Source organism: Watersipora subatra, chromosome 1 (assembly GCF_963576615.1).
Source record: "Watersipora subatra chromosome 1, tzWatSuba1.1, whole genome shotgun sequence".
Classification (NCBI taxonomy): domain Eukaryota; kingdom Metazoa; phylum Bryozoa; class Gymnolaemata; order Cheilostomatida; family Watersiporidae; genus Watersipora; species Watersipora subatra.
The window spans coordinates 21785624-21812995 of NC_088708.1; the positions used below are offsets into that span (position 1 = coordinate 21785624).

At 36.4% G+C, this 27372-nt stretch overlaps 1 protein-coding gene across 1 annotated transcript; it reads right to left on the minus strand.

The window, feature by feature from the left end:
• Window positions 1-318: 318 nt before the first annotated feature.
• LOC137408840 (gamma-tubulin complex component 5-like) lies at window positions 319-27157 on the minus strand. Its single transcript, XM_068095424.1, has 21 exons — window positions 27055-27157; window positions 25848-25954; window positions 24447-24558; window positions 24268-24370; window positions 23696-23769; window positions 23165-23352; window positions 21126-21212; window positions 15931-16030; window positions 15466-15670; window positions 13682-13881; window positions 13215-13330; window positions 12348-12547; window positions 9142-9367; window positions 8319-8481; window positions 4433-4587; window positions 3058-3139; window positions 2606-2726; window positions 1898-2043; window positions 1349-1563; window positions 1075-1175; window positions 319-469 (listed from the first exon to the last, which is right to left on the minus strand). Exons 1-21 carry the CDS (start codon window positions 27118-27120, stop codon window positions 423-425), a joined length of 2814 nt encoding a protein of 937 aa, XP_067951525.1. The 5' UTR covers window positions 27121-27157; the 3' UTR covers window positions 319-422.
• Window positions 27158-27372: the final 215 nt, after the last annotated feature.

Consider the following 27372-nt stretch of genomic DNA (forward strand, 5'->3'; position numbering starts at 1 on the left):
GTCTATATAGTACGCAAGCAATCCGGTCGATGTTATACGTGTACATAACTCCTATTCAAATAATGTCATGCTTGCGTAATCAAACTGCTACAATCTACATACATGTACATTACGCATTGTTTGTTGAAAAGTCTGTAAATCACAAAATTAGAAAATCTTTAAAAACATTTTCGTTTGCGTGAAAGCGCCAACTTTCAAAATGAAATTAAAAGTACTATAATCCAACTTAATCAAATAAAAGCTTTAATACAGACCAATGATAGACAGCCCCCACATAGGGGGGGGGGGGGTGGCTGTGTATCATTGTACAGGCTATACAACATGCTAATTCATGAAGATTGTTTCATCTGGCTTTATTACCACTAAATAATAACAAATAACACAGCAAACCAAAAAATCACTGATAATATCATTGAATAGTTTCATGACGTCTGGCTTGCACTCCGAAGAATGCTTGCAAATGATTCCACTGAAAAAGAAAATGTTAAAATGAATGGTCAATAGATACTACATGGTAGTACTGCATAACAAACAGCATCAAACACTACAACCACTATGGTTATGAAAGCAATGGAGAATGTACTGTAGCAGTAGATCAGTAAATATCACGGTATGCATAGCTATACATTCTTGGGACAGTAGCATAGTAGCACATGCAAAGGTTGGTGTGATGGTATCTTCTTATGCTTATAAATGCAAAACTGAGACTTTTTAAAACAAAAATTGCAATCATCTAATATTAAAACCAAGAAAATACTGTGTATTTCATAAACCCCTGTTTTATAAAGAGGACCCCCATTTTGCAGATATTAGATCTTACAGTTTTTACACGGCTGCTTACCATAAAAATTACACATCTTAAGCATCGCCCATAGAATTTCATAAATATTTCAATGTCATGAAATTAATCAAATTAGGCATTCAAATATTTTACAACAATGAAGGTCTTAAATTTTGAGTAACCATAGTCAAAAAGATTCACAGGCTTCTAACCAAGTCGTGTAAATTAGCTGAACATAACAGGCTCAATACAAGCTGTAGACGTTTGTTTTGTCATGACTATTCAGTACTTACAGTGAGATGCAGATCCTGTGTTGGTTACAGATGTGACGATAGAGGTAAGATTCTGAAAACTTCGTTCAAATCCGGTACGTATGCCTTGTAGCCTCCCCCTCCTGTAACCATGTAATCATCGAAGGTGCTACATCATGATTTTTATAGCATATTTTGAATGGTTAGAAAAGAACCAACAAAAAAATAATTTAAAAATAGAAGCTGATAGGAAACTAATACCAGGCAGACAAGAGTGTAATGTATAAACTAAGAAATGACAATTAACAACTCTCACATATTTGAGGTGTGGGCAGCACCCCAAAGTCTCTGAAAAGAAAGAATGCTATTCAGCAGGCTCAGAATGCAGTTGTGTAGAATTTTATTGCTGTCATGCAAGAAACAGCGATTATAAATGAGTGTGAGATAGGCACGATGAGAGCTGATGACATCTTCTAAGTCTGCTGCCTTGCCCAACCTTTCTTCTAGCTGATTGGATGATGCATGCAGCGTCTGTAAAAAAGTCAGAAAATTGTTTTGTGATAATCTCCCCATGACATGGCTATAGACAGAGATTACAGAAAGTTGTGTGGAGAAAAGTGGAGTTCAGAGATACAAAAGAAAAAAGAAGTTGAGTATGTAATTGAAGTAATTGAGTATGTTGAGGAGATATATTAAAGATAGTAAATGTTAGAGAAGGGTGAATAGAAACGAGGAAGTACATGCATCGGGAGACCAGCAACAAGGATGAGTTTCATAAAACAAGATTACAAAGACCTCCAAACGAAATTACATCATTAAACGACTTTTATTGTATCTGATGAGGCCAACAAGTTTGTGAGCTAACCATTGTCATTATATAGTCATGGAGTCCATTTACAAAATGTAACAACTTCATGCGCAGCAGGTAAAGATCTTGCTTTACAACTTCCTCTAAAGCTGTGTCTGCTTCTTCCTCATTTTCCAATAAGAACAGCTGCTGCTGATCCAAATCTAAAGACAAGAAGGAACTCTCCATGCATCCCTTTATCAAGTCCGTGCATTTAAAAAAGTGATAAACTCCCAACTCAGCTAATATGGTCTCCCGCAGAGACCAACAGACTACAAATTTACACAGAAATTAGCCCATAAAACTTGCAACAAAAAGATTACATTTTAGCCATCCAGATCGTATCGAGAGAATTATAATATTAATTCAAGAGCTATCCATCATAGTTGCCAGTGTACTGGATGTCCATGAAAGCAAGAATGGTTTGGTCAAAACTATTTGACAGGTTCCTTTCTTAAACCTCAGCCTAATATCTATAATCTGGCAGCTAAGATGTCAACAAACTGGCAGCGTATAAACTAAGCGCAAAAGAACAAAAACTTTTGAGAAGTACTTTAAAGAAGAGGTCAATTACAAATACTATAATATCTCAAGTATTTTACTAGGTGCATAAATGTACAAACCACACACCGCTGCAAGTTAGCCATCTGTAAACCAGAGACAAGATGACCATAAGTGTCACTAAAGAGATAAATCCCAAAAGACACACGGTGCTGGTTTGCTGACCTGAGAATTTGAGATGATCGAGTGAGTACTTGGCTAGTTTTATTTGAAGAAGAAATCTAAAAATGCGGTTATAGGAGTCTTCGCAACTGCTGCTGTAGATGACATCGATAGGCCAGTCTACCTGATAAACCCAAACACAATAGATGACGGCGTCATATGGTTTCACAATAAACTGGCAAGTCAGTGTAAGATGTTAGCCTAAAGTTCCTAATATTCAGTGGGTATTACCAGCCAAGGCATTTAGAAGATCTCACTGCAGTTTCACAACATAACTAACTACATATGACATACTACTTATTGACCACAGATGTTCGACACATATATTGACCTTCAAAATTGGCAAAATGACGAAATGGTTTTTCCTAATTGGATGCTTGTAAAAAGGCTCACAAAACGACCACCAAAATAACAGATGCTATAACAGGGAACTTTTCTAATAGATGAGGATTTACCTTGTACTGAAGAGTTAAGTCTTCTAGCATATGTATGGGGAGGAAATCAGATCTGTGCATCTCTGTCAAACTGATATTGAATCTAGTAAACACAATATATCATAGCATTATGATTTTATGGTGTTGGTATAGTTAGGTACAAAGTGTTGTATGTACTAAAGTATGTGACAATAAGGGTGGCATATCTAACGACAGAGTGCTGGACGTACTATAGTACATGATATCAGTAGGTTTCCAAAAACCTTAAATTATTGTCAAAAATAATCCAATCCATCCATCCAATAGATATTTAGCACTAAATACAGGTGGCATGTTGTACTATATAATAAAAAGAGAAAGAATAGAAAATAAAAAATACTGTATATATGGTGCACTACTGTATGTATAGCAGTACACTAATGTACATATGGTAGTAACTACTGTACATATGGTAGTACACTGATGTACGTATGGTAGTACACTACTGTATGTATAGTAGTACACTACTGTACGGATGGTAGTACAATACCGTACGCATGTTAGTACACTACTGTACATATGGTAGTACAATACTGCATGTATGGTAGTACACTATTGTACGTATGGTAGTACACCACTGTACGTATGGTAGTAACTATTGTACGTATGGTAGTACACTATTGTACGTATGGTAGTAACTACTGTACGTATGGTAGTACACTACTGTACGTATGGTAGTACACTACTGTACATATGGTAGTACACTACTGTACCTATGGTATTACACTGCTGTACGTATGGTAGTAACTACTGTACGTATGGTAGTACACTACTGTACATATGATAGCACACTACTGTACGTATGATAGCACACTACTGTACGTATGTTAGTACACTAGTACACAGTTGTCAAATGATAACGAAATGGTGACGCCCATTTACTTCTGATGTTCTAGTTTAGCATAGGTTTTTAAATCGTAAAATCTATGAGTAAAATATTAGATAAGACTCTAATGTACTGCCAAAACAGTAAATAAGCTTTAAAAGTATGAAAGAGAAAAAAAATTAAAGATACCATATTGCCGAATGATGATGAAATGGCCTAACTTAGGTTTTTACAATCTTGAGATTTATTTAACGACACATTTGTTTATTGACGGGTTTCTGGAACTAATTAACATCGTTAAACAAGGACAAATACTACCTAGCTACAAAGTACTCTGTGTACAATTGTATATGACAAGGCAGGTACATGTATATCTAATATGTTCTGTTTGATCTTCCTATCTATCACTGAAGGAGCAGAGGTTTACGGAAAAAATACTTAATCATATTTTATGAGGCTCATACTTGAGCTTGTATCAAAGTAGCAACCGTAGAGTACATGGCACTCTTCACGTTATAGCTCTATGATTACCTGTTAGCATCTGAAGAGAACTTCTTCTCAAGGCTTTCTTGAAGGCTGATGTTAAGAGAAAGAACATCTCTCCAGTGTTCTGAATGGCATATTTTGTCATAAAGTGGCCAATAAAATTCAGACATCATATCCCCAGCCTCGAGAAGGTATACTCTCTGTGGTATGTCAGTGTAGAATGTGGACATTGTGATAGAAACATTGCGGTGTGTAGACATTGTGATACGTAGACATTGTGATGTGTGGACATTGGGATTTATGGAGATTATGATGTGTGGACATTTTAATGTGTGGGCATTGTGATGAGTGAATATTATGAGTGGATATATTATGACGCGTGACCATTATCATGGGTGGACATTGTAATGTGTGAAAATTGTGATGTGTGGACATTGTGGATATTATGATGGCTAGATATTGTGAGACATGAACATTCTAAATGGTAGCCATTGTGATTAATAGCTGTAAAAATTCACTGCCTCAAACAATTCCCAACATCAGTTGGTTTGTTGCTTCAGCTCAGAAGCATATAAATCGTTTGCTAAGTTTTACTAAACAGTCAAATACGAGCGGTAAAGAAATACTTCATAATTTAATAAAATTAACCAACCTGTTATTCAAGCAATAATTATGCAAAACTACTCAAATTTATTAATCACTATCACAGTCTATAGTATGCAAATACTTGGGCACTCTGCGATTGCGCAAGAAACTTCTGAATGCCACAATGAGCAGTTGTCTCACCTTTGCTAACTGTAACACTCTGTACTCTATACCCTGTAACTGTACTCTATACCCAGTAAAAACCACCAACTAAGCGCTTCGCCTTTGCAAATCTATATTATATATAGATCTCAGTGTTTGTTTGTATGTCATCTGTCATTTGTGTGTCCAGTTATAGCTATTAAAATCTAAGAATGACAAACCTGCTTCGCACTGTATTTGAACTCAGAAACATCCATTCAGTCGACAGTCATGCTATCCATTACACCATGTGGCTACATTGCTATACAATGAAATAATTGTGGTCATACTCATTACATACATTACAAGCTTCAAGGGTTAACATACACACCCTTAGAGCGCGTGTTAAAATACTATTGGTTACTACTAGCACGCTTAAAAAATACAAATGTGTGAGAGATCATAACGAGTGACGATTATAACCAAAAGTATTTCAAAACTTTTGTTCTAATAAAGTTTCAATAACAAAATTAAATTTTCAGACAATTTCATGTAAAATTTCGGTGGTTGATATGCTTACTGTTTAACCCCCACCCTAAACAATGGGTAATGCGCCATTTGTCTACCTCCTGGTGGTGTGAAAATGACAAAAGTAGGGGTCAGCCAGCTCAAAAACATTGGTCAAATATAAAAATAATCAAATATATAAACGAACTAGCTGTACAACCCGGCATTGCCCAGGTAATAAAAAAGTCTTTGGACAGAAAATTGATTTGTATTTAACATATAACAACATTTACCATTCTAACTTTCAAACTACATATCATGAGAAAAGTGTTTTGTGTAGTTGAAATAAAATTAAAAGAGAAAATAACAACACCTGTAAAGGTTTTCAAACTTTGTCAAACAGCTGTAACTTTCAAACTTTGAAAAAAAGGTTTCGTTGAAATCAGTTGAAATGAAAAAAAAAGTAAAGGTGTTTAAATGACAATGTGAAGTCATTAGCAAGTAATGGCTACATATAGTCTGTTTTGCTACGATTACAATGATAAATTATTTGGTATACAATTATATGATTTTAGTTCGTTTCAATGTTGTCATGCAAAAATTGGCATGCGAAAATATCGTAGGCTATAGACGTACATGGAGTGGTATAGAAACCCGTAGCAATTATCTAATGAAATCACCTCCTAGTAAAAATCAACATCATTAAAAATAGTAACAGTACAATATGTTAACCTTAGTAACCATGGGTACCTACAATGACTTTAGTGTATTTTGTGGTTATGATCTGCAAGATATAACATTACAATGTACCACGTGGAGAGTTTTTACCTGACAGAGACAGACGTGCAACATGAACGCTGAATCTAACTTCAATGAATTTAGGTTACTAAACACATACTTGAAGGAAGTTTTAGTATGTATTTTGATAAACTTCAAACTTTTAACTAAAATTTTATCACACATCCATTTTATCGGTTTTTCCCATAACGGACAACGCTGAACTCGCCATGGCGAGCAATGTATATCTCTTAATGTCGTATATAATCAGTACACAAATTGCCAAATTTTATGTTCGAGGTAAATTATTATCGATATCGTGGGGCGGAACAAATTAGCCCTAGCGAAAAAAAGACGAAGAAGCATCGTGTTGCATATATTTAGGTCCTAAAATATTTCTTAACAGAGGCATCGTAATGCGTGGGCGCAATGGTAAAATAATAGCTATAGCTGGACAATCCCAACGACAGATGAATACATGAATACACACACAAACTTTGAGATATACATATATAGATAACCATCTTCATTTAATAGTTAGAATGGTACAAGTTGTATATATATCAACAGTTGTATATATCAAGGTAACAGTTGTATATATCAAGGTAACAGTTGTATATATATCAACAGTTGTATATATCAAGGTAACAGTTGTATATATCAAGGTAACAGTTGTATATATATCAACAGTTGTATATATCAAGGTAACAGTTGTATATATCAAGGTAACAGTTGTATATATATCAACAGTTGTATATATCAAGGTAACAGTTGTATATATCAAGGTAACAGTTGTATATATCAAGGTAACAGTTGTATATATCAAGGTAACAGTTGTATATATATCAACAGTTGTATATATCAAGGTAACAGTTGTATATATCAAGGTAACAGTTGTATATATCAAGGTAACAGTTGTATATATCAAGGTAACAGTTGTATATATCAAGGTAACAGTTGTATATATCAAGGTAACAGTTGTATATATCAAGGTAACAGTTGTATATATCAAGGTAACAGTTGTATATATCAAGGTAACAGTTGTATATATCAAGGTAACAGTTGTATATATCAAGGTAACAGTTGTATATATCAAGGTAACAGTTGTATATATCAAGGTAACAGTTGTATATATCAAGGTAACAGTTGTATATATCAAATGAAAATGAATTTTCTGTTCAAAAGCATTTCTATTATCCGCGCAATGCTGGGTATTCATCTATTTGATAAGTCAAATCGCTGATGCCAAGCTTAGCATCACAAATGATGAGTAAATAAAAGTAAATAAGATCTGACCCCATCACAATGGCTGATATTCATTCTTCTCTCAATAGGAAACAGTCCCAACATCGACAAGTCCAAAACTAGACAAGTCCCAATCTCGACAGAGGTTGGTCCGAATCTAGACAAAGGTTGGTCTGAATATCGACAAAGGCTGGTGCAGTTTTACAATAATTTTATCCTTTATTCTGGTGCTCTCACGCACTAATCTTCAACGAATAATAATAAATGCCTTTCGCAGTTTAGCCCTCACTTCAAAAAATAAAAGCTACTCACTGAAGTTTAGATTTCAAATATAACACACTGCTAGCATAACAGTAAACCACATTTATTATTGTTACTTATTTTAGCATTGGTTCTATATATTTAGATTGGACAAAATATTGCTAGGCTTACATGAGCTGGGGAGTGCTGCATTAAATGGATCACAAGATATTTTTTGCGCAAATAAATCGTTTACATATAAATCGCTCATTTACTATGAAAATAGTAAATAGTAAAACCATTGTCGAGATTGGACCAAACGTTGTCGATATACAAACTCGTCGAGCTTCAAACCAGTCGAGGTTCAAACCTGCTATTCATTCTTCTCTCAATTGCACACAAGTACGGCTTACAACATGGACAATACCCAGCTTACCCTCAGCATGGAAAGATAGTGCTGCAGTCTGCATTCTTCTTTGAGCACGGTCAATAAGCACTGTGAAACACGTCTATGTCGTTCCTCTATAAGGACCTCTAGAGAGTGAGACATGACCTTACTAAGGTCAGCCATGATGCACGAGGTCTCATCTGAGAGTGCCCTATATGTATGTACTATTTACGTATACTACAGCCAAACCTCTTAATATACAAATAGTTTAAAGATTATTTTGGTAAATTTTTGACGCTACAATCAGAAGTAATTATTAATATACAACACTCCAGGTTTCTCGAAGCATTGCAGTTTCATGTGTGAAAGCAAGGAGGTTGGTGCAAAGTAAATAACATAGAATATATACTAATAATAACATACCTAATAACATGAGCTGAGTTAGTGTAAGCTTCACCTAGTATAAATTAGGGTAGGTGCTATCACCACTTCTATCTCTAAACTCGTGTGTCACCAACTCTATATTTTTGTTAGCGTGTCATAATAGTAAAGCAACAATAAAAACATTTTTACTGATTATAACATTTCTTTGGTTTATACAATGTATTTGTTTTAATATTAAAAGTAATTAACTGCTGTGGTTATTAAGTAGATATCATATATTTTAGAGCTGCAGAACAACTTAAATGGATTTGTAGGAACTTACAACGATTTTAACATACGAAGGAAATCCAGAAATGAATTTAATTTGTATTTAAATGTGTGACTGTGTTAGCATTACTATTGTTATTGCATTGATAGTTATCATTGAGTTTAGCGAAACTTGACCAAATCCAAACATGGGCAGACAACTACAAGAAGAATCACTTACCCAACAGAACTGTTTGCAATTAAGGGACTGTTTTGTTGAAAAAGAGTATGTAGATTGGAGAGGAGTAGAGGGTGAACATCTGTTTCACACTCTAACTTGGCAACCACTCCATCAATAACATTAGAGCTAATGGTATCTGTCTCCTCACACTCGCTCGTCCTTGTCCATGCCATTTCCTGGCAAATTTGCTCCGTAAAAACCTTGTGCAGCGAGCGTTCCTGCTTACCTGAAAATACAATTTTGAAGCTGTGGCATTGCTATTAAACAAGAAAAAGCTTGGAACCATGTTTGGATTGCAGATGTGTCTCTAATGGACAGTTGGTAGCCTTGACAATGTGGATTGTTAAAAGCCGACCTTCGAATAAATCTGATAGGTAATTGGAGCTACAATTAACAGTACAGTGCACCCTCAGGATACAATTTTGATTTGTTCTAGGGTTGGCATCGTAGGGTGAAAAAATCGTATGTAGGGCTATAGATTCCATAGCAATTATATAATGCAAACATCCCCTGGTAAAAACTATCGAAATTTTATATAAGTGTATGTGAATTTTATTTCATCAATTAGTAGAAATATAACATTAAGAATGCTGTTTTCTAAATATTTACATATTTGCGTATTAGCAAATTTCTTAAAACTTTTGCTAAAATCTGGAAATATAGATATCGGTCTATAATTTGATAAAAGCTTTAGTGAACCCTTAAACAAAGATTTAACTTTTGCTATTTTGAGGTTATCCGGGAATATACTTACTGTAACTGTAAGCTAGTACAGTGGAACCTCGGTTCTCAAATGCTTCGGTTCTCGACCAACTCGGCTTTCGACCAAGAAATTTGAGATTTGTTTGTCTCGGGTCTCGACCATAGATTCGGTTCTTGACCAAACCGGAACATGCAAATTTGAATTAAACATTCGGAACAGCTCCGGAAACAGCATGTTTATACGTTTAACAACGTTGTTATGAGCCACTTTCGCAAGGTTATTAAAAAAGGGAGAAGTTTCGCATCATTAATTCTTAAAAAAGGAGCCATCTGGGAGGACGTCGACTCTACCGAAGATATTTTTTAGGGCCACAACTTCTCCAGTCGAGTTACCCTAAATTGTTTGGAAGGATTCTTCTTAAAAGATGTAAAGTAAATAAGCCATAGCTGTTTCTATTTTCTTTTTTTCACAACTTTTGATGTAACTGATCTGTTTCATTTTTTTGCCATTCCATTATCAATTTCTGCAACTTTTGTATTGTATCTTAACCTTTAATGTTTTCGATGTTTTAAGAGCAAAACACATGATGTTTACTTTTTGTTTTCCTTTTTCATCATCATAGAGAGAAAATCTTTTATTAAAGTTAAGCACGATCTATATCTACCCATTTTTATTTATAGTATGTAGTATACAGTACAGTTTATGGTGTAAAATGTTAAAAAATACTTTACCGAAGCTATTAAATCGACTTGGAACAGATTAAAACGTACATATATTAATTCCAATGGGAAAAACTGTTTTGGATCTCGAACAACTCGGTTTTCGACCAACCTTCTAGAACGAACTGTGGTCGAGAACCGAGGTCACTGTATTTTTAATATGAGCTAAAGGATAAGATAAAGCAGGTGCTGCAATTTTCACAAGCTTTGCTGGAATCGAACCTAATTCTGTAGCTTTATTTGCATTCAGCTTATGCAACAAATCCTCAACATAATCATCACCAACAAACTAATTTAGCTAAACTGAAACCGCAGGTCTGTTGGTAACAGATAAACATTTTCCATGTTGTCCCGAAGGCCTGGAGTGCTGCTAAAAGCCTGGGCTAATGTAGCACCTACGGATGTAAAATATTGGTTAAAACAATTGGCTATCTCTTGTGAGTTCTTAATTTCTGCATCGTTGTAAATAATTGATTTTGGAGTACCGCTACATATTGTTGATTTCCCTAATTGCTGATTTAAAATTCACCAGAATATTTTGACATTCCCTGCTGAGCCTAGTAAATTTTTAAAATTTACTAGAGTGCTGTACATATTAAAAATTAGTAACCAATAGTATGTTTACCTTATTAAATATAGGTAACTTCAGTAACTTTAGTGTATTTAGTGGATATGATCTGCAATAAAATGTAACATTACAATGCACAACTTGTATGTGCAGTAGCAGCAGTACGTACCATAGGGAGTTCTTTCTTTCAGGACAGACGTACGTATAACATAAACTTTGAATTCACCTCAAATAAGTTGAAATTATTAAACACACACACTCAATCGCTTCAAGCTAAGTTTTAGTATGTTTTTTCAACTATTTTACTGTATTTTAACTTTTTATCACTAAAATTTAATCACTTATCAGTTTCTGTTTTTAGCTCTTACTATAAATTTTAATGAACATGTTTAAAACTTGTTTCAACCGGCAAGGAAGCCTGAACGGTGCAGTTTTTGTAATGAAGTGGATTTTTGTTAATAGATTAAAAGCAGTTGTCTGACCTTCTGTTTAAAGAAATTGCAACTCCAACTTTGCTGCCGATTTCGAAGGGAAAATATTACTGTTTTACACACGAGAACTGCTGAACTGAGAGAAATCGGTCATCATATCTTTTTCAGCCATTGTGGAAATATTTTCGGCAAACAGCATTTTGACGTCTTTGTTATTTTGATGTACGTAATAAGCACACTGACTACCAAACTTGAACTGGGGCGAAAATTTTGTTGAATTCGTCTGGTGAAATAAGATTCATATGGTGAGGTGAAAAAACCGTGTGTCAGGGTAATCATATCTTGAGGGTGCACTGTAACTAGTGCCCTAGTAGTCTAGTGTGCTGTGTGAGATCATCAGACTTGTTGATAAAACAGAGAAATAACTATCAGCACAATTCAAATTTCTGAGAGGCAATCGATTGGTGCATGCATTAGAGTGTCAGGCTACGAAGCGGAAAGTTATGAGTTCAAAACCCACATGATGTAATTTGTTTTTTAATCTCGCACCTTGGCTTCAAACAGCCATGGCTGTTGTAATAATAAAGATTGAATTTCCATGAAATAATAGACCAGCATCACACATATATTGTTTTAATAACCTGTTATTGAAGTCTTATTCTTAGCCAAAAGAAAGCCTCCACAGATCAGCCATCACATAGTCACAAGCAGACCAACAAGATTCAGTCTACATATGAGAAACATACAAAGGAAACAAGGGTGTATAAAAGGAATATCAAACCCACCAATAGCATGACTGAGCTTGCCAAGCTGAGAGAGCATTTCCATTGATTTGCCGGTAATGGCTATCTTCGGCAGAGTTCCTTGCAATAGTTTGGGAACTGATGAACTGAATGAGAAAGCATTGGTTGGCGAGTCAGCGCCACCATTTGCCACCTCCACTGCTGTGTCCCAGAAGGTTTCATCCAAGCATTCTGCAGACTTCCTGCAATGGGAAGAATTTTTTTTTTGCTGGCATGTAAAGATGCGCTTGATAGGAACTAAAAGTTGGTCTCTCACCCCCAGATGTCGCACATGCTACTGTTGCAGTGCAACATTGATACAAGTCACCCTTTGATGGTATTCCGACACTGCATTGAGTGAAAGTGCCTCACACTGACAGATTCCACTGACAAACGGTGCTTCACATGAACAAAGGCCACTGACTTGAGCCGTCTCAAACTGACAGATGTCACTGACAAAAGGTGTCTCACATGAACAAATGCCACTGATTTGAGCTGTCTCACACTGACAGATGCCACTGACAAAAGGTGTCTTACATGAACAAAGGCCACTGAGTGAGCTGTCTCACACTGACAGATGCCACTGACAAAAGGTGTCTTACATGAACAAAGGCCACTGATTGAGCTGTCTCACACTGACAGATGCCATTGACAAAAGGTGTCTTACATGAACAAAGGCCACTGACTTGAGCTGTCTCACACTGACAGATTCTACTGACAAAGGTGTCTTACATGAACAAATGTCACTGACAATGCAACTACATATACATGTAGTTGCATTCCTAGTTGTAAAGGGTACATAAACAACAACCTCCAACTAAAATGTTAACAGGGCATATCCTATAGTTTCTCTTGGTAAGAATGACATACTTTTTGATGACAAATTCTGAGAAGGGATCATTGAAGTGCCCGTGTGTCAGCCATTCATCAATGATGGAAAGATACGGCTCCAGTGTTATCACAAACGCCTTCACTAGTTTTAATGACTGTAACAGAAAGGATTTACTGGCGATCACATGGGGCATTCTATAGACTTGTTGGGGCTACCTTAACTATCTTATGCTCTAAATACCATGATTCATACCATGCATCAAAGACCATATTTCAAGTGATTGCAGACAATTGGTATTAGTAAAGTCTATTTGTGAAAGAACCTTTTTATAGCGACCAGATCTATTCAGGACAAACAGGCTGAACCAAAGTGAGAAAAATTGTTTACTCTTGCGGGTATAATTAAACTGCAGGTGAGCTTTACAACAACAAATAAAACAGTCTTAGATTTAAAAGCTTAGACACAACAGTTAGCCTGAGAGCAATCAGGCGGAGAAGCGACCTACAACATCTGAGCAGACCATGCTAGTATTAGTGGCTGCCTCATTACAGGCCATGAGAAGTGACGTGGCAGCAGACGATACCACAGGGCTGTCAGCATTCAAGAACGGCAGAATAGCGCTAGTGTATATCCTGTGTAATATGCCAATGATCTCTTCAAATCTTCTATACTTCTGATGGATAGATATCAAAGTCCCTGATTCATCTAAAAATGAACATAACAAACATAATGTCTACCTAACCATGTGATCCTTAAAACATCTCAAAGGCAAACGAATAAAACATCAGGTGTATATATTTTGTTATACACATCATAGCTTGTATAACAAATGAAAACCATCAAGAATGCACAATCAGTTTATATATCACTGCTGAAAACCTCAGGCCATATTAAGAAATCAGGACACTACTACAAAGCCTGAACTCTATAGAGAAACCTGAATAATTTTAAGAGAAGACGAGGCACTCTTGGAAACTATGGAGAGCAACACAAGCAATAGTAAGAAATGATAAGCTCAACTATCCCACCCGGTTCCTGAGCATTATTACACCTTCAGTGTTATTACAGACACCGATGTTATCTATGCTGCTCTCTCTAGTTCAGCATTCTATATCTGCAGCTAGTAGGTGCCAGACTTCTTCATCGTTCCATGAGACATTGCACAATCTGATTGGTTAGCAGAGCAACATTAAGGAATCTGATTGGTTAGCAAGGACATTAAGGAATATGATTGGCCATCAGAGCATGGACAGACAATAATGTGTATCGATGAAATGCCTGGTTTAGCTGACGTTTTGGCGCCTGACTTGTATACAGATATACTGATTACATTTACTTGGTACCTTAAGGGAACACAGTTAAACCTTTATTTACAATCACTTCAACTTACAAACCTTCCAACATATGATATTGAAGTTAATAAAATGTTGAACACGACACCCAAAATTTCTGCAACATACGGTGTTCACAGTTTCCCAAAGCATTGCAGTTTCGCATGTGAAAGTGAGAATGCTGGTGAATATTAAAAATATAATATGAAACGTATTAAAACAATAAAACTATATAAACAAATTTAGTGTAAATTGTCTAAGTCAGAGTAAGTTGTGCTGTGTATTTCTATCATCACCTCTACCTCAACATCTGCGCAAGGCACTTTACTTCCATTCTCATGTCTTCAAGGTAAGGTAACAACACGAACCTTTTATTAATTATTACTTCATAAAGTTATTTTTTACACAGACTTAATGCATTTGTTTTAGTGCTATGTGGAAAAACCTGCAGTATTCATTAAGAAGCGATCATAAATTTTTCGGGTTGTAGAATGAATTTAAAAACATTACGGTGGATTTGTATAATAATACGCGCTCCGACATACAATGGTTTTAACATATCAAACAAATATAGGAATGAATTATCTATGTATGTGGAGGTATGATTGCGTACATTTTAAATATAGAATTACAATTCTTTATTTTTAAAATCAGATTTAGCAAAAAGTTTTGTTCAGCACCAGTTCAATATGTCAGTGAATTCACAACGAACACGAACCACTGTACTAGATAGAAACTATTATACTGCACTCAGTTTAATCAAAGAGCTGTAAACTTAATGAGTTGTTATGAAACTAGCATTGAGATAGTCAAGAGAAAATGTGAGCCGGCTTTACAGAACAAATGAAATGATGCCAAGATGCTAGAGTTATCAGTAAATATAGCGACAAGGGCTGCAAATCTACATAGAGTTGAAATAATAACGCAACACTAAGATAGACACTCGAAGAGATTTTACCATTTGCTTTGATTTGCTGAGTGAGCTGAGTTGAATATCTGTCTACTTCCGAGAGGACCTCCAAGCATGCAACGCTGAAAGCCTGATATGTACGGCAGAAAACCTGTGAGAATTCTCCCTTAGACAAACGGGAGGTGAAATGTCGGAGCTGCGAAAGTTTGGTGGCTAAATCAGCGAAAACTTTGAGAATCGAGGTCAGCGATGCCTGAAAGAGCACAATTTATGCAAGGAATTTAAGTGGAAAGTTTCAATTTTACACAAAAGTATTTATGAAAACCAAACTTGTCTGATAGCAAACAACTCTTCATCCTGAAATTTATTAGCTTTTGCTTTACAATTAAACTTGTAAGCCATTGCTTTCTCGTAGCTGTGTTCTTATACGTAAGCAGACCTCATGCTATTTTTCGCAGCGCACTCACAGGTAAACTATTCAAACATCTGATAGTGATATGAGCTAACTCTCACCTTTGTTGTGTGGCTGAGATTAATATCTTTTCTTATGGAGAATAAATGTTTTACATCATCCCAGACAAAAACATAGGTAACTTCTGTACCAGTTAGAATCCTGTAAACAAGCCTTGATAGTTGATAAGATAAACAGAGTGACAGACACCAGCATGTTGGCCAACACTTTATGAGGAATAATAATATATCTGTTATAGACACTCTGTGTAGGCATGTACTATCACTGACACTCTGTGTAGGCATATACTATCACTGACACTCTATGTAGGCATGTACTATCACTGACACCCTGTGTAGGCATGTACTATCACTGACACTCTGTGTAGGCATGTACTATCACTGGCACTCTGCGTAGGCATGTACTATCACTGACATTCTGTGTAGGCATGTACTATCACTGACACTCTGTGTAGGCATGTACTATCACTGACACTCTGTGTAGGCATGTACTATCACTGACACTCTGTGTAGACATGTACTATCACTGACACTCTGTGTAGGCATGTACTATCACTGACACTCTGTGTAGACATGTACTATCACTGACACTCTGTGTAGGCATGTACTATTACTGACACTCTGTGAAGACATGTACTATTACTGACATTCTGTGTAGGCATGTACTATCACTGACACTCTGTGTAGACATGTACTATTACTGACACTCTGTGTAGGCATGTACTATTACTGACACTCTGTGTAGACATGTACTATTAGTGACACTCTATTTAGGCATGTACTATCACTGACACTCTGTGTAAGCATGTACTATCACTGACACTCTGTGTAGGCATGTACTATCACTGACACTCTGTGTAGGCCTGTACTATCACTGACACTCTGTGTAGACATGTACTATCACTGACACTCTGTGTAGACATGTACTATCACTGACACTCTGTGTAGGCATGTACTATCACTGACACTCTGTGTAGACATGTACTATCACTGACACTCTGTGTAGGCATGTACTATCACTGACACTCTGTGTAGACATGTACTATTACTGACACTCTGTGTAGGCATGTACTATTACTGACACTCAGTGTAGACATGTACTATTAGTGACACTCTATTTAGGCATGTACTATCACTGACACTCTGTGTAAGCATGTACTATCACTGACACTCTGTGTAGGCATGCACTATCACTGACACTCTGTGTAGACATGTGCTATTACTGGCACTCTATGTAGGCATGAACTATCACTGACACTCTGTGTAAGCATGCACTATCACTGACACTCTGTGTAGGCATGTACTATCACTAAGATTACATAAATCACAGCAATATACTGCAGCCAACTCAACAATAGGAAGGTTTTTTACACAATCATAATACTGCAGAATGAAAATGGATTCTATTTAGATATTTAGATTTCAAAGTAACCAGAAATCGTTAACCAATATTTCTAAGCAATTGCCAGAGATATAAGTTTTGAACCAAGAATACATCCTAAGCAGCTAGTTATAATACTGCTAGAAACTGAGACAGCAAAATGGAGAGGATCTATCAACATGTAAGGTGTACTGCAATTCTAGACAGGTCAAGCATATATCTGGTTACACAAACTTCAGGGAAGTTTATAATACATATCGCAGAGATATAGACAACATACCGTAAAACCTCTAATTGAAAGCCACCTCCAATTGACCGCCACCTTGAGAGCAGAATTGCAAAATAGACTACCGCTCTCCAATTGAACGCCACCTCCATTTGACATTATTTGATCTTTTCGAGCCCATAATATCAACTGATCAGTAGAAAAGTGTTCACAAAATCGTATTAATAACGAATCGCTTATATCAGTAACAGTTAACTTTATTATTATCTAATTCCTACGATTTTTGTTTTTTTCATTAAAACTTTTAAAGCAACACCGTAGCAATAATCAATAACGGTCTCAGGCTAGTAGTAGCTCGCTGTTTAACGCGGTCTTTCTACTTTGAAGTAGCCTACATTTATAAAAAAACAGCTTGAATTTACGATGGTAGATGAACTTTCAAAGCAACGCTATCAAAATAACTATTGTCTCAGACTAATATAGTTTTTTGTTTAACGTGGTCCTAACACTTTGAAGGACATGCATATAAAAACCAGTTCGCTAGTTTTTGGACCAAAGATTACGCAACCAAACTTTTAGCAAGCAAACTTTTACGTGTTGCATTAGTGCTAAATGCAGCGCGTGAAAGTTTGGCTCAGCCAAAAAATTGTTTGGATGCTAATATCGACTAGTTCGGCAGTGCAAAAGAACAGTTCAGGCTAGAAGATATTATGGAAGGTATTGGACAACTAGAAGATGTTCGTTCCATCGAAAGCAACAATCAGAACGCAGCTATCTGAGCAAGCGATGGAAATATTTTTGTTTTAAAAACGTAAATTTTTGTTTCTGCATGTAACATAAGTATGGTCAGTTTATATCACATGCTCATGAATATATAGTTGTATCATTTGATAGATTATTGTTGCATAACTTATAAATACATAAATTTATAGCATGTTATTTAATAGCATCTTAGCAGTTATCTTAACACAGCTCGCAATGGATCGATGCTCATAACTCCACTTCTATTGCACATAAAAAGCTAGTTTTGGCTGCAAACTGTAGCAGACATATCAGTGAATGCAATGAGCTTTTATTTAACAATGTTAAATATAGATATAAAATAAAAATATGGCTTCAAATTTAGAATGAAATAAAATTTGACAAATCCAACAAAATGCAAAGAAGGACACAGGCTATAATATCATCGCAGGTCAATTGCAAGCAATAGATATCAACTGGTAGAAATATTTCCTAGTTTTTCGATGCACATTTATTAAGAGATCCTTGACAAGTTAGAGGTAATTTAGCAGATTTATTGCAATCAAAATGTTTAATATTGGTCCACCGAGAAAAGAGGGCAAAATATAGGTGACATTCGCTTCACCCGTAAAAGGGCTAAATTTATCTTCCCAAAATTTTGATGAGTCATTTGAAAAATACAACACCAGCCTCTATTTGAACACCACCTCCAATTGACCGCCACTAGAGAAGAAAGGTTGAAAAATAGAGCGCCATGGTGTTCAATTAAAGGTTTTACGGTATATTATATATCATGGAAGACACGCAACACACGTTTTATACAACAAAGAGATATACAGAACGTATTATATGACACAGAGAAATACACAGATCACTACTTAGTGGTATGTAACAACATTTTATACCAAAATGAGATATATAGTGTATATTAATTAGCACAAATAATATGGAGCATACGATATATTACAAACTTCAGAGAGATATACAGCAAATGATAATAAAACTACTAAAAAAACTTGCAGCACGTATTCCATATATCACATGATGTGTTATAAAACAGCTGCACTAAGGCAAAAGGCTGTATTATAAGTTTATATGTATACTAGATGAACGCCCAGGTAATTTAAAAAGGTTTTTGCGAAAAAAGTTTATTTTTAAGAGGCTAAGATCCTTTACCCAATGAATTTGAGTAACTTAAGCTAATTAACCTTACAATAATAAGAGGCGTTATTATAACTTGAGCTAGCGTTAGGAAAAGATTGGATCTTTAGCTAAAGCGCGAGTATTTTAACCAATCGACATTAAAGATTGGCAGGTGCATAAGTATGTTTACAATTATTCATCACTACAGCTAGTTAGACACGTAGTCTAGTGGTTTAGCACGCGTGTCTGCAGACCTGGAAATTCCGAGTGCAAATCCAGTGCGAACGGGATTTTTCATTCCTTAAACTTTATTGTTATGACTGGACACACAAACAACAAATGACCAACAGACCAACACTGATATACGAGGTCTGATCCAAAAGTTCCCTGAATGGAGTTGTATACATACACTTGCATATTCGCACGATGGAAAAACTCATTGCAGCGTTTGCTGGGAAACACCTCCGGAGTGTTGTCACAAAATTTCAGGTTGCTATGAGGATGCGTTCTCATGTGAGCCGACGATATGTCAAGGCCTGTCAGGTGCATCCGTCGCTTTTTAAATTTTTTTATCGTTCTGTTTAATAAACCGGAACAGTGTATTTGCATTAAATTTTGGGTGAAATTAGGGAAAACAAGGATATTATGACCTTTGAAATAAAGTTTTGATAATTCCTGAAAGCTTCCTTAAAATCGTTGCATCCTGAGCCCTTTTTGGTCATCAGTTAGCAAGTGTGGCACAAACTTTGCTGCGACTCGTTTCATGTTTAAATTGTCAGTTAAAACTTTTTGAACAGTTTCAAAACCAAGTCTAGTCTCTCCAGATATCTCTCTAATGGTTAAACGTCGATCTGCCATGACTAGTGACCTCACACTGTCGATTTACGAGCAGGTTTTTGACGACGCTGGTCTGCCAGACCTCACGTCATCTTCAGTCCTGTCTCTACCTTCACAAAAACGTTTGTACCACTCAAAAATTGTTTTTTAGAGCAGCATTTCCAAAAGCAATAGTTAACATTTCAATTGTCTGAGTACTTGTTTTCCCTAATTTCACACAAAATTTAATGCAAATACGCCGTTCCGGTTTATTAGACATGACGATAATTTTTTTTAAAAAGCGATGGATGCACCTGACAGACCTTGACATATTGTCTGTCAGGTGTGGGTATATCGACCAGACATATCGTCGGGTCACATGAGAACGCGTTGACATAGCAACCTGAAAGTTTGTGACAACACTCCGGAGATGTTTCCCAGCAAACGCTGCAGTGGGTTTTTCCATTGTAAAAATATGCAAGTGTATACAACTCCATTCCGGGAACTTTTGGATCAAACCTCGAATATATACTAGCGGATGCCCGACGTTGCACGATGTTTAAAATCAGCTTATAAACAATGAGAGGTAATGTAGTTGCCTGCCACTTGCCATTAGCCTGGCACATTGCCAATGGCTATTTTGAGTAAGCTTACGAATAAGAGCTAACTACTTGCTCTCACCGGAGAGCAAGCATAAAATTACGTTGCGCCGTAACAGAGATTTTCGCCCACATAGCAACATGTATCACCCAAAAAAATCCATCAATTTCACGTAGCTAAATTGGTAAGGCCTTTACCTGGCCAACGGGAGGTTCTGAGATCGAGTCTTCTGCGATACGAATTCTTCATTCAAATATTTTAATAGCTATAGCTGTACAAACCGAACTACACACAGATTTTGAGATTTCTACAGACAGATGGATTACATACCAGAGAACTTCCCTAACCATTTCATACTCTGACATGTAACAGTCATTCGTCTGTTCCAAAGAGCCAACATCTCGCAGATGGCCAACCCTGCAACGAACCAGAGCAAATATTAAACATGCTACCGTGCTACCATGACAGACAACATTGTTATCTTTCTTTGCTCAACTAACCTACAATACCCACAATGATCAAGAGATATTTAGAGACAGCACAAAAGTACATGTACATGCTTGATAGTTACCGGTATACTTTGTAAAGCTAAATTTAACTCTAACTTTGTGTATTTTTGTAATTAGGATGTTTGTAACCATTTAAAAAAATTCAAGCAAAACAAATTTAAAAAGCAGTGTTTCTATACATTTAGTTTATGCTTCCCAAAACACATATTAGCGATACTCGAATACTCACATTCAAACAATGTAAATAAGTTGAACGATAATACGAGTGAGTAGCTACTTTGAAATAATATATAGCTTTCATATCGCGTGTGTAAAACATTTGTGTCAATTTTTTTTCAAGTCAACTAAATTATTATTGCGGTTACAGGGTACAACTAATACTATTAGGAACACCTATATGTCCTTGAATTCGCCAAACATTAACCCATGGAAAAATTTTTGTTTTCGTCTTTGAGAAAATTATTGGCTTTGAAAGTTTACTATTAGCAATAATTGATGTTAATTTCATCTATGGCTGTTTCCTGTTCTCATCAATATGAGCAAATATGCATTTTCACAGACAAGGAAGGAACTACCATGATTCACTAACGCTCCTAATATCGTGTGAGTGTTCATTCTATGATAAACTATAAAATGATTAGTTTCATGAAGGCTCAATGAAGCCAATGCTTAACTAGAATTGCATAACCCTAAGGGAGGGATTTGTAATTAAGAATAAACACAAATGTCCCATAGTACAACTTCTTTAGCACAAGAAAACAAAATCACTTGTTACCCTGGAAAATAAAGTGGAGATTCACCAAAGGTCCTGAATGATCTTTATCCAATGGCAATAATTATTGTTTGCTATTGGCTCCAAGATGAGTTGAGAAACTTTGTTGTCCAATGAAAGAGGTATGAGGTATGACTTTAAATGTTCTGACTATAGCAGCTTCACATCAGTTATATCAACGTGAGTCCGGTAGTGCACCCGGTTATATCAACATGAGTCAGGTAGTGCACCCGGTTATATCAGCATGAGTCAGGTAGAGCACCAAGTTATATCAACATGAGTCAGGTAGTGCACCCAGTTATATCAGCATGAGTCGGGTAGTGCACCCAGTTATATCAACATGAGTCAGGTAGTACACCCAGTTATATCAACATGAGTCAGGTAGAGCACCAAGTTATATCAGCATGAGTCAAGTGGTGCACCCAGCTATATCAACATGAGTCGGGTAGTGCACCTAGTTATATCAGCATGAGTCAGGTAGTGCCTCCAGTTATATCAGCATGAGTCCGGTAGTGCACCCAGTTATATCAGCATAAGTCAGGTAGTACACCTAATTATATCAACATGAGTCAGGTAGTGCACCCAGTTATACTAGCATGAGTCAGGTAGTGAACCCAGTTATATCGCCATGAGTCAGGTAGTGCACCCAGTTATATCAACACGAGTTAGGTAGTGCACCCAGTTATATCAACATGAGTCAGGTAGTGCACCCAGTTATATCAACATGAGTCAGATAGTGCACCCAGTTATATCAACATGAGTCAGGTAGTGCACCCAGTTATAACAACATGAGTCAGGTAGTACACCCAGTTATATCACCATGAGTCAGGTAGTGCACCCAGTTATATCAACATGAGTCAGGTAGTACACCCAGTTATATCAACATGAGTTAGGTAGTGAACCCAGTTATATCAACATGAGTCAAGTAGTACACCCAGTTATATCAACATGAGTCAGGTAGTACACCCAGTTATATCAACATGAGTCAGGTAGTGAACCCAGTTATATCAACATGAGTCAGGTAGTGCACCGAGTTATATCAGGCACGGGTCAGGTAGTGCACCCATTTACACCATTTTCAAACTCACCAGTTATACGCAAGATCTGAGTTGTTATCTAGTTGCACATCAGATTCAGCAGCCCAATACCGACAGACCACTTGCTTTCTTATGTCATTCGTAGTTGCCTCTACATGCCGAGCAATGCTTTCTTCACAAATTTCCAGCCCACCGACTGTTTCAGAAGCTAAGCTTGTATCACTTTCGAGTGAGTCAGACTATAAAGACAGTCGATCTGAACTACCTAAGAGGCCGGTGAATATCAAGCGCCATAAATGCATAATTATCTTTGACTCAGCAATCCACTCATTTGATGTGATTATAATGATAGATACATAACTCACAATGAACAAAAACACCGGCATTTTTTACAAATCCTTCGAATGATAGAGAATACATATTACACAAATACATGATTGTAACATTGCTTGCCTTCAATTAGAGTGTTCTTCTCTTTCCTGTTAACAAAACACTCTTTTGAACATTTTAACGAGTAAATCAGAAACCATAGTTGGCTAATCGGCAATGAAGTACGCAAAATAAATAGTTGATGCGACTTACATCTGAATCAGAAAAATGTGTCTGCAGAGGCTCCAGATCCTCAGTCAAGTAGCGGTACCAGTCGAAGTCATCAACTGTGGTGGCATAATTAAAAATACATGAATTAGTTGAGATATAGGGCTTGTCTGGTAATAATACCCGATGAGTATACTACGTCTGTACTGCTGTGATAAGTCAATAATTGAAAGATTATACAAACAATTACTAGTAAATTTTATCTGATTGAAAAGTTTATCCGATTTTTTAATCTATATTGCGGTATTTAAAAATACATTGACTTACAAAAAAGTTAGGGCAGCCAATACAAGACCAATCCAAAATTCAACAAACAACTGAATGGTTGAACCCAGCAAATTGTGTATTGGTCTAAAGACTGCACAACGACAGCTTCATAAATTAACTCTTAGACAACAGAGCAAATAAGACCGCCATGCCAAGGTAACCTCAAAGGCAACCATTACCTCATAAAGAACACTGCAGCAAGTTAACTAATGTTTTAAATGTGTAATAAAGATCACAAAAGCTACCCAAGATATCTCAGTAAGTTAATTTACGAAGGAGAAGTGACATACATTCTTTATCCACCTCTGTCTCTTCAAGGGGAAGTTGAGGCTTATCTGTCGGCCGACTGGACATGTCGAGCAAGAAGGACAAAACTGCATAATGAGTGTCCGTCTGCAAGAAGCAAGCGAGTTAAATGTTAAGCAACAATGAGTAGCTAGAGTATGCTACAAATAGCTATACAACCGACCTTTACAGCATCTTTATGCTGAAAAATAGAGGCATCGAGGAATTGCGACACCTTCTGTCTGAGAACTTCTCCTGCTGACGTCTCCGAGTGAACTGTAAACTTCTCATACAGTCTAAAAGTAACAAAAGGGGCTGCAGTTTATTAATTTTCATATTGTGACTAGACACTATCTGAACGTGCTATAAGACCTTCAAAGTATTAACTTTGACAACTCGGTTGTAGATGATAACATATCGTAGAGAGAATTACAGCTCAGATCTGCAAAATAAAAAAGTTATAGCAATAAACGCTAGCTGGTTACAAGCGGTTTCCCAACTTTCAAATAATTGAAGACCCTTTTTATTTTTGATAGACATTGCTGCGGGCATTCACTGAGCTGATGTTTGTATCTTTGTATCAGACTTCCTATAGAAATTAAGACAAGGAGCTCAGAATAGTTCATGTGAGTATTCTGTGTTTATGTTTACACCTCCTGACGTTGTAAGCGGCTTCGGCAGCACAATAGTATTGCTTTTTAGAGATTAACGATTAAATTGCTTCATCTACTCAATAGGGCAAATTGTAAATTATAAAATTTTAAATGTAAAGGGTAAATATACATGTAGGTAAATTGCAGGTCTAGTATGTCTCTGCTATTGTGGCCTTTATAAGACAACAAATAATTGCATGAAAGTACAAGTGATGATACAGCATTTGACCCTTAATACTAGAGCCTTATGAAACTAATGAAACGAATAAGAGAGTGAAATGGTACTTTATGGCAGTAAAAATCTGTTTACTATTTAATAAACCCAACTTTATCATTGTCTGTAATCTGTATGTTTGTATACATAAAACGCTATGCACTTCCACTTTTTTGGCCGAATTCGTCCAAACCTCACACGCATGCGCTCAGTGCTTTCCGCCAGGTTGCCAAAAATAATATTTAGTTTCAAACTGTGTCTGGTTTCTGAGAATCAGGCTCTTAAACACTTATCCGATTCGAAACTCAAGAATGCTCCTTCGCACACATTAAAGACAATTGCTTTCATTGAAAATGAAAGAAATACCAGGCGACGCCGGGTCTAATGATCGTTAGTAATAGTTAGTAATAGTCAGTAAGTTTTACAGTTGGAATGGTTGATCAAACATGATTATCAGTAACACAGCGATGCTGGTCAATAGCAACAGAGCGATAAGAAAATCAGTCTGATGAGTTCAATTTTATAGAGTCAACTCCGTTCATCTAAACCCTACTTGTCACTATTTGTAGGACTCTGCAGTGATGCAAAGCCACTAACAATTTCTATACATTATAATTTAATCAGATTACATAGTAAGTATCTATAGCGCAACTTTTAAATTGGTTGACATTACAAAAATTAACTAGTGATAAAATGTTAAAAATTCGGTCAAACCAACCCTTGAAGCATCTTGGTAACTTTATGGCTGTCAACATCCAGATATTTATGAAAGCGAAGGTTGGAGGTGACATATTGTCGGCACAGACTGAAGTTCTCCTCTTTTTTCTAAAACATAATCATGGAGTATAAACAAACTACCACCATATGATAACAATACACTTTGAAAACTTTAGTTACCGTACTTTTCGAACTATTAAACGCACCCCTATATAAGCCGCATCTGCTTTATTTTCAAAAAACGATAATAAAACAATACATAGGCCGAACCTTTTGTATAGGCCGCAGAACTCAGGACGGTGCTTTTTAACGCGGCAGCAAGTTTGCTAGTTAAAACGGAACAGTGCCGTTAGGCCCTGTTCCGTATTAACCAAAGCTTTTTAACCTGATGCCTAACGGAACAGTACCGTTAGGCATTGTTTCATTTTTCCTTTCACCGCTAGAAGCGCACTAACCGGAGCTTCCAGTTAATGCGCCCGAGTGGTGAAAGAAAAAACCACAGAATAGCCGCACCCTTATATAAGCCGTATGGCCCAAAATATCAGAAAAAAAGTTGCGGCTAATAGTCCGAAAAGTACGGTAGGTTATTATGAGTTCATTGAAGCAGCACCAATGAACCTGTATGATAACAGTATCCAGACTTTAGTATAATTAAAAGTGATATTGATTTATAAAAAACATCGGTCCCTTCCTATCTGAAGTAAACTTGTACGTCTTGACTTGAGTTTTAAAAAACTAATACAGGTGTAAGAAGATTTCTACAAAAACCAAACAGAATAGGATGCACATAGTTCGCGAACAGCTTGACCCCTAAAACTTGTCAACAATAAATAAAAATCACTGGCTTCATCATGTTTGGTGTAATGTCATGTTTGAAATGTTTCATGGTGCAAACAGTAGTGGCAACGCATCTAGAATAGCATTCAGTTTCAAGCTGGGCAAAATAACTTAGAGCTTTCTTTTCCGAGGATAAAACATGATCTAGTAGAAGCCATGATTCAGAATCAGGGAATGCCTGTCAGTAGTGGCAAAGAGACTAAGGTGGCCAAATAATTGTAATGTAAAAGAAACTGATGCTGCTGTTCTGTCATTAAATGACTCAAATGTCATCGAATGACTCTGAACAACGAATAATTGTGATGAACTTAGTTTAACAAGACAATGCTTACTCGGTTTGATAACTGCACCGACAAATTGTACAAACTCACATGAAATCCAGTAGCGGATGATATAAGCTTGTTGATCAATTCCTTTCTCTCAGAACTTTGGGCCATCGCGCTGCTTCTGAATTTCTGCTTTGCTAATCAAAAGCTCTTCATCACGATAACAACTGCAAGTAAATCAGTCCTCAAAGAGTATTAACTCTTTTGGTACGAAATAAATTTTTTTACCAGTACATAATTACATATTCGGTAAAACCTAATGTTTGACAAAAGTGCAAATCAGTGTAATGCCATGTTGTATATATCGTCATAACATTTAAACCAGATGGGATATAAAATTATTATGATACCAAATCAATCAGC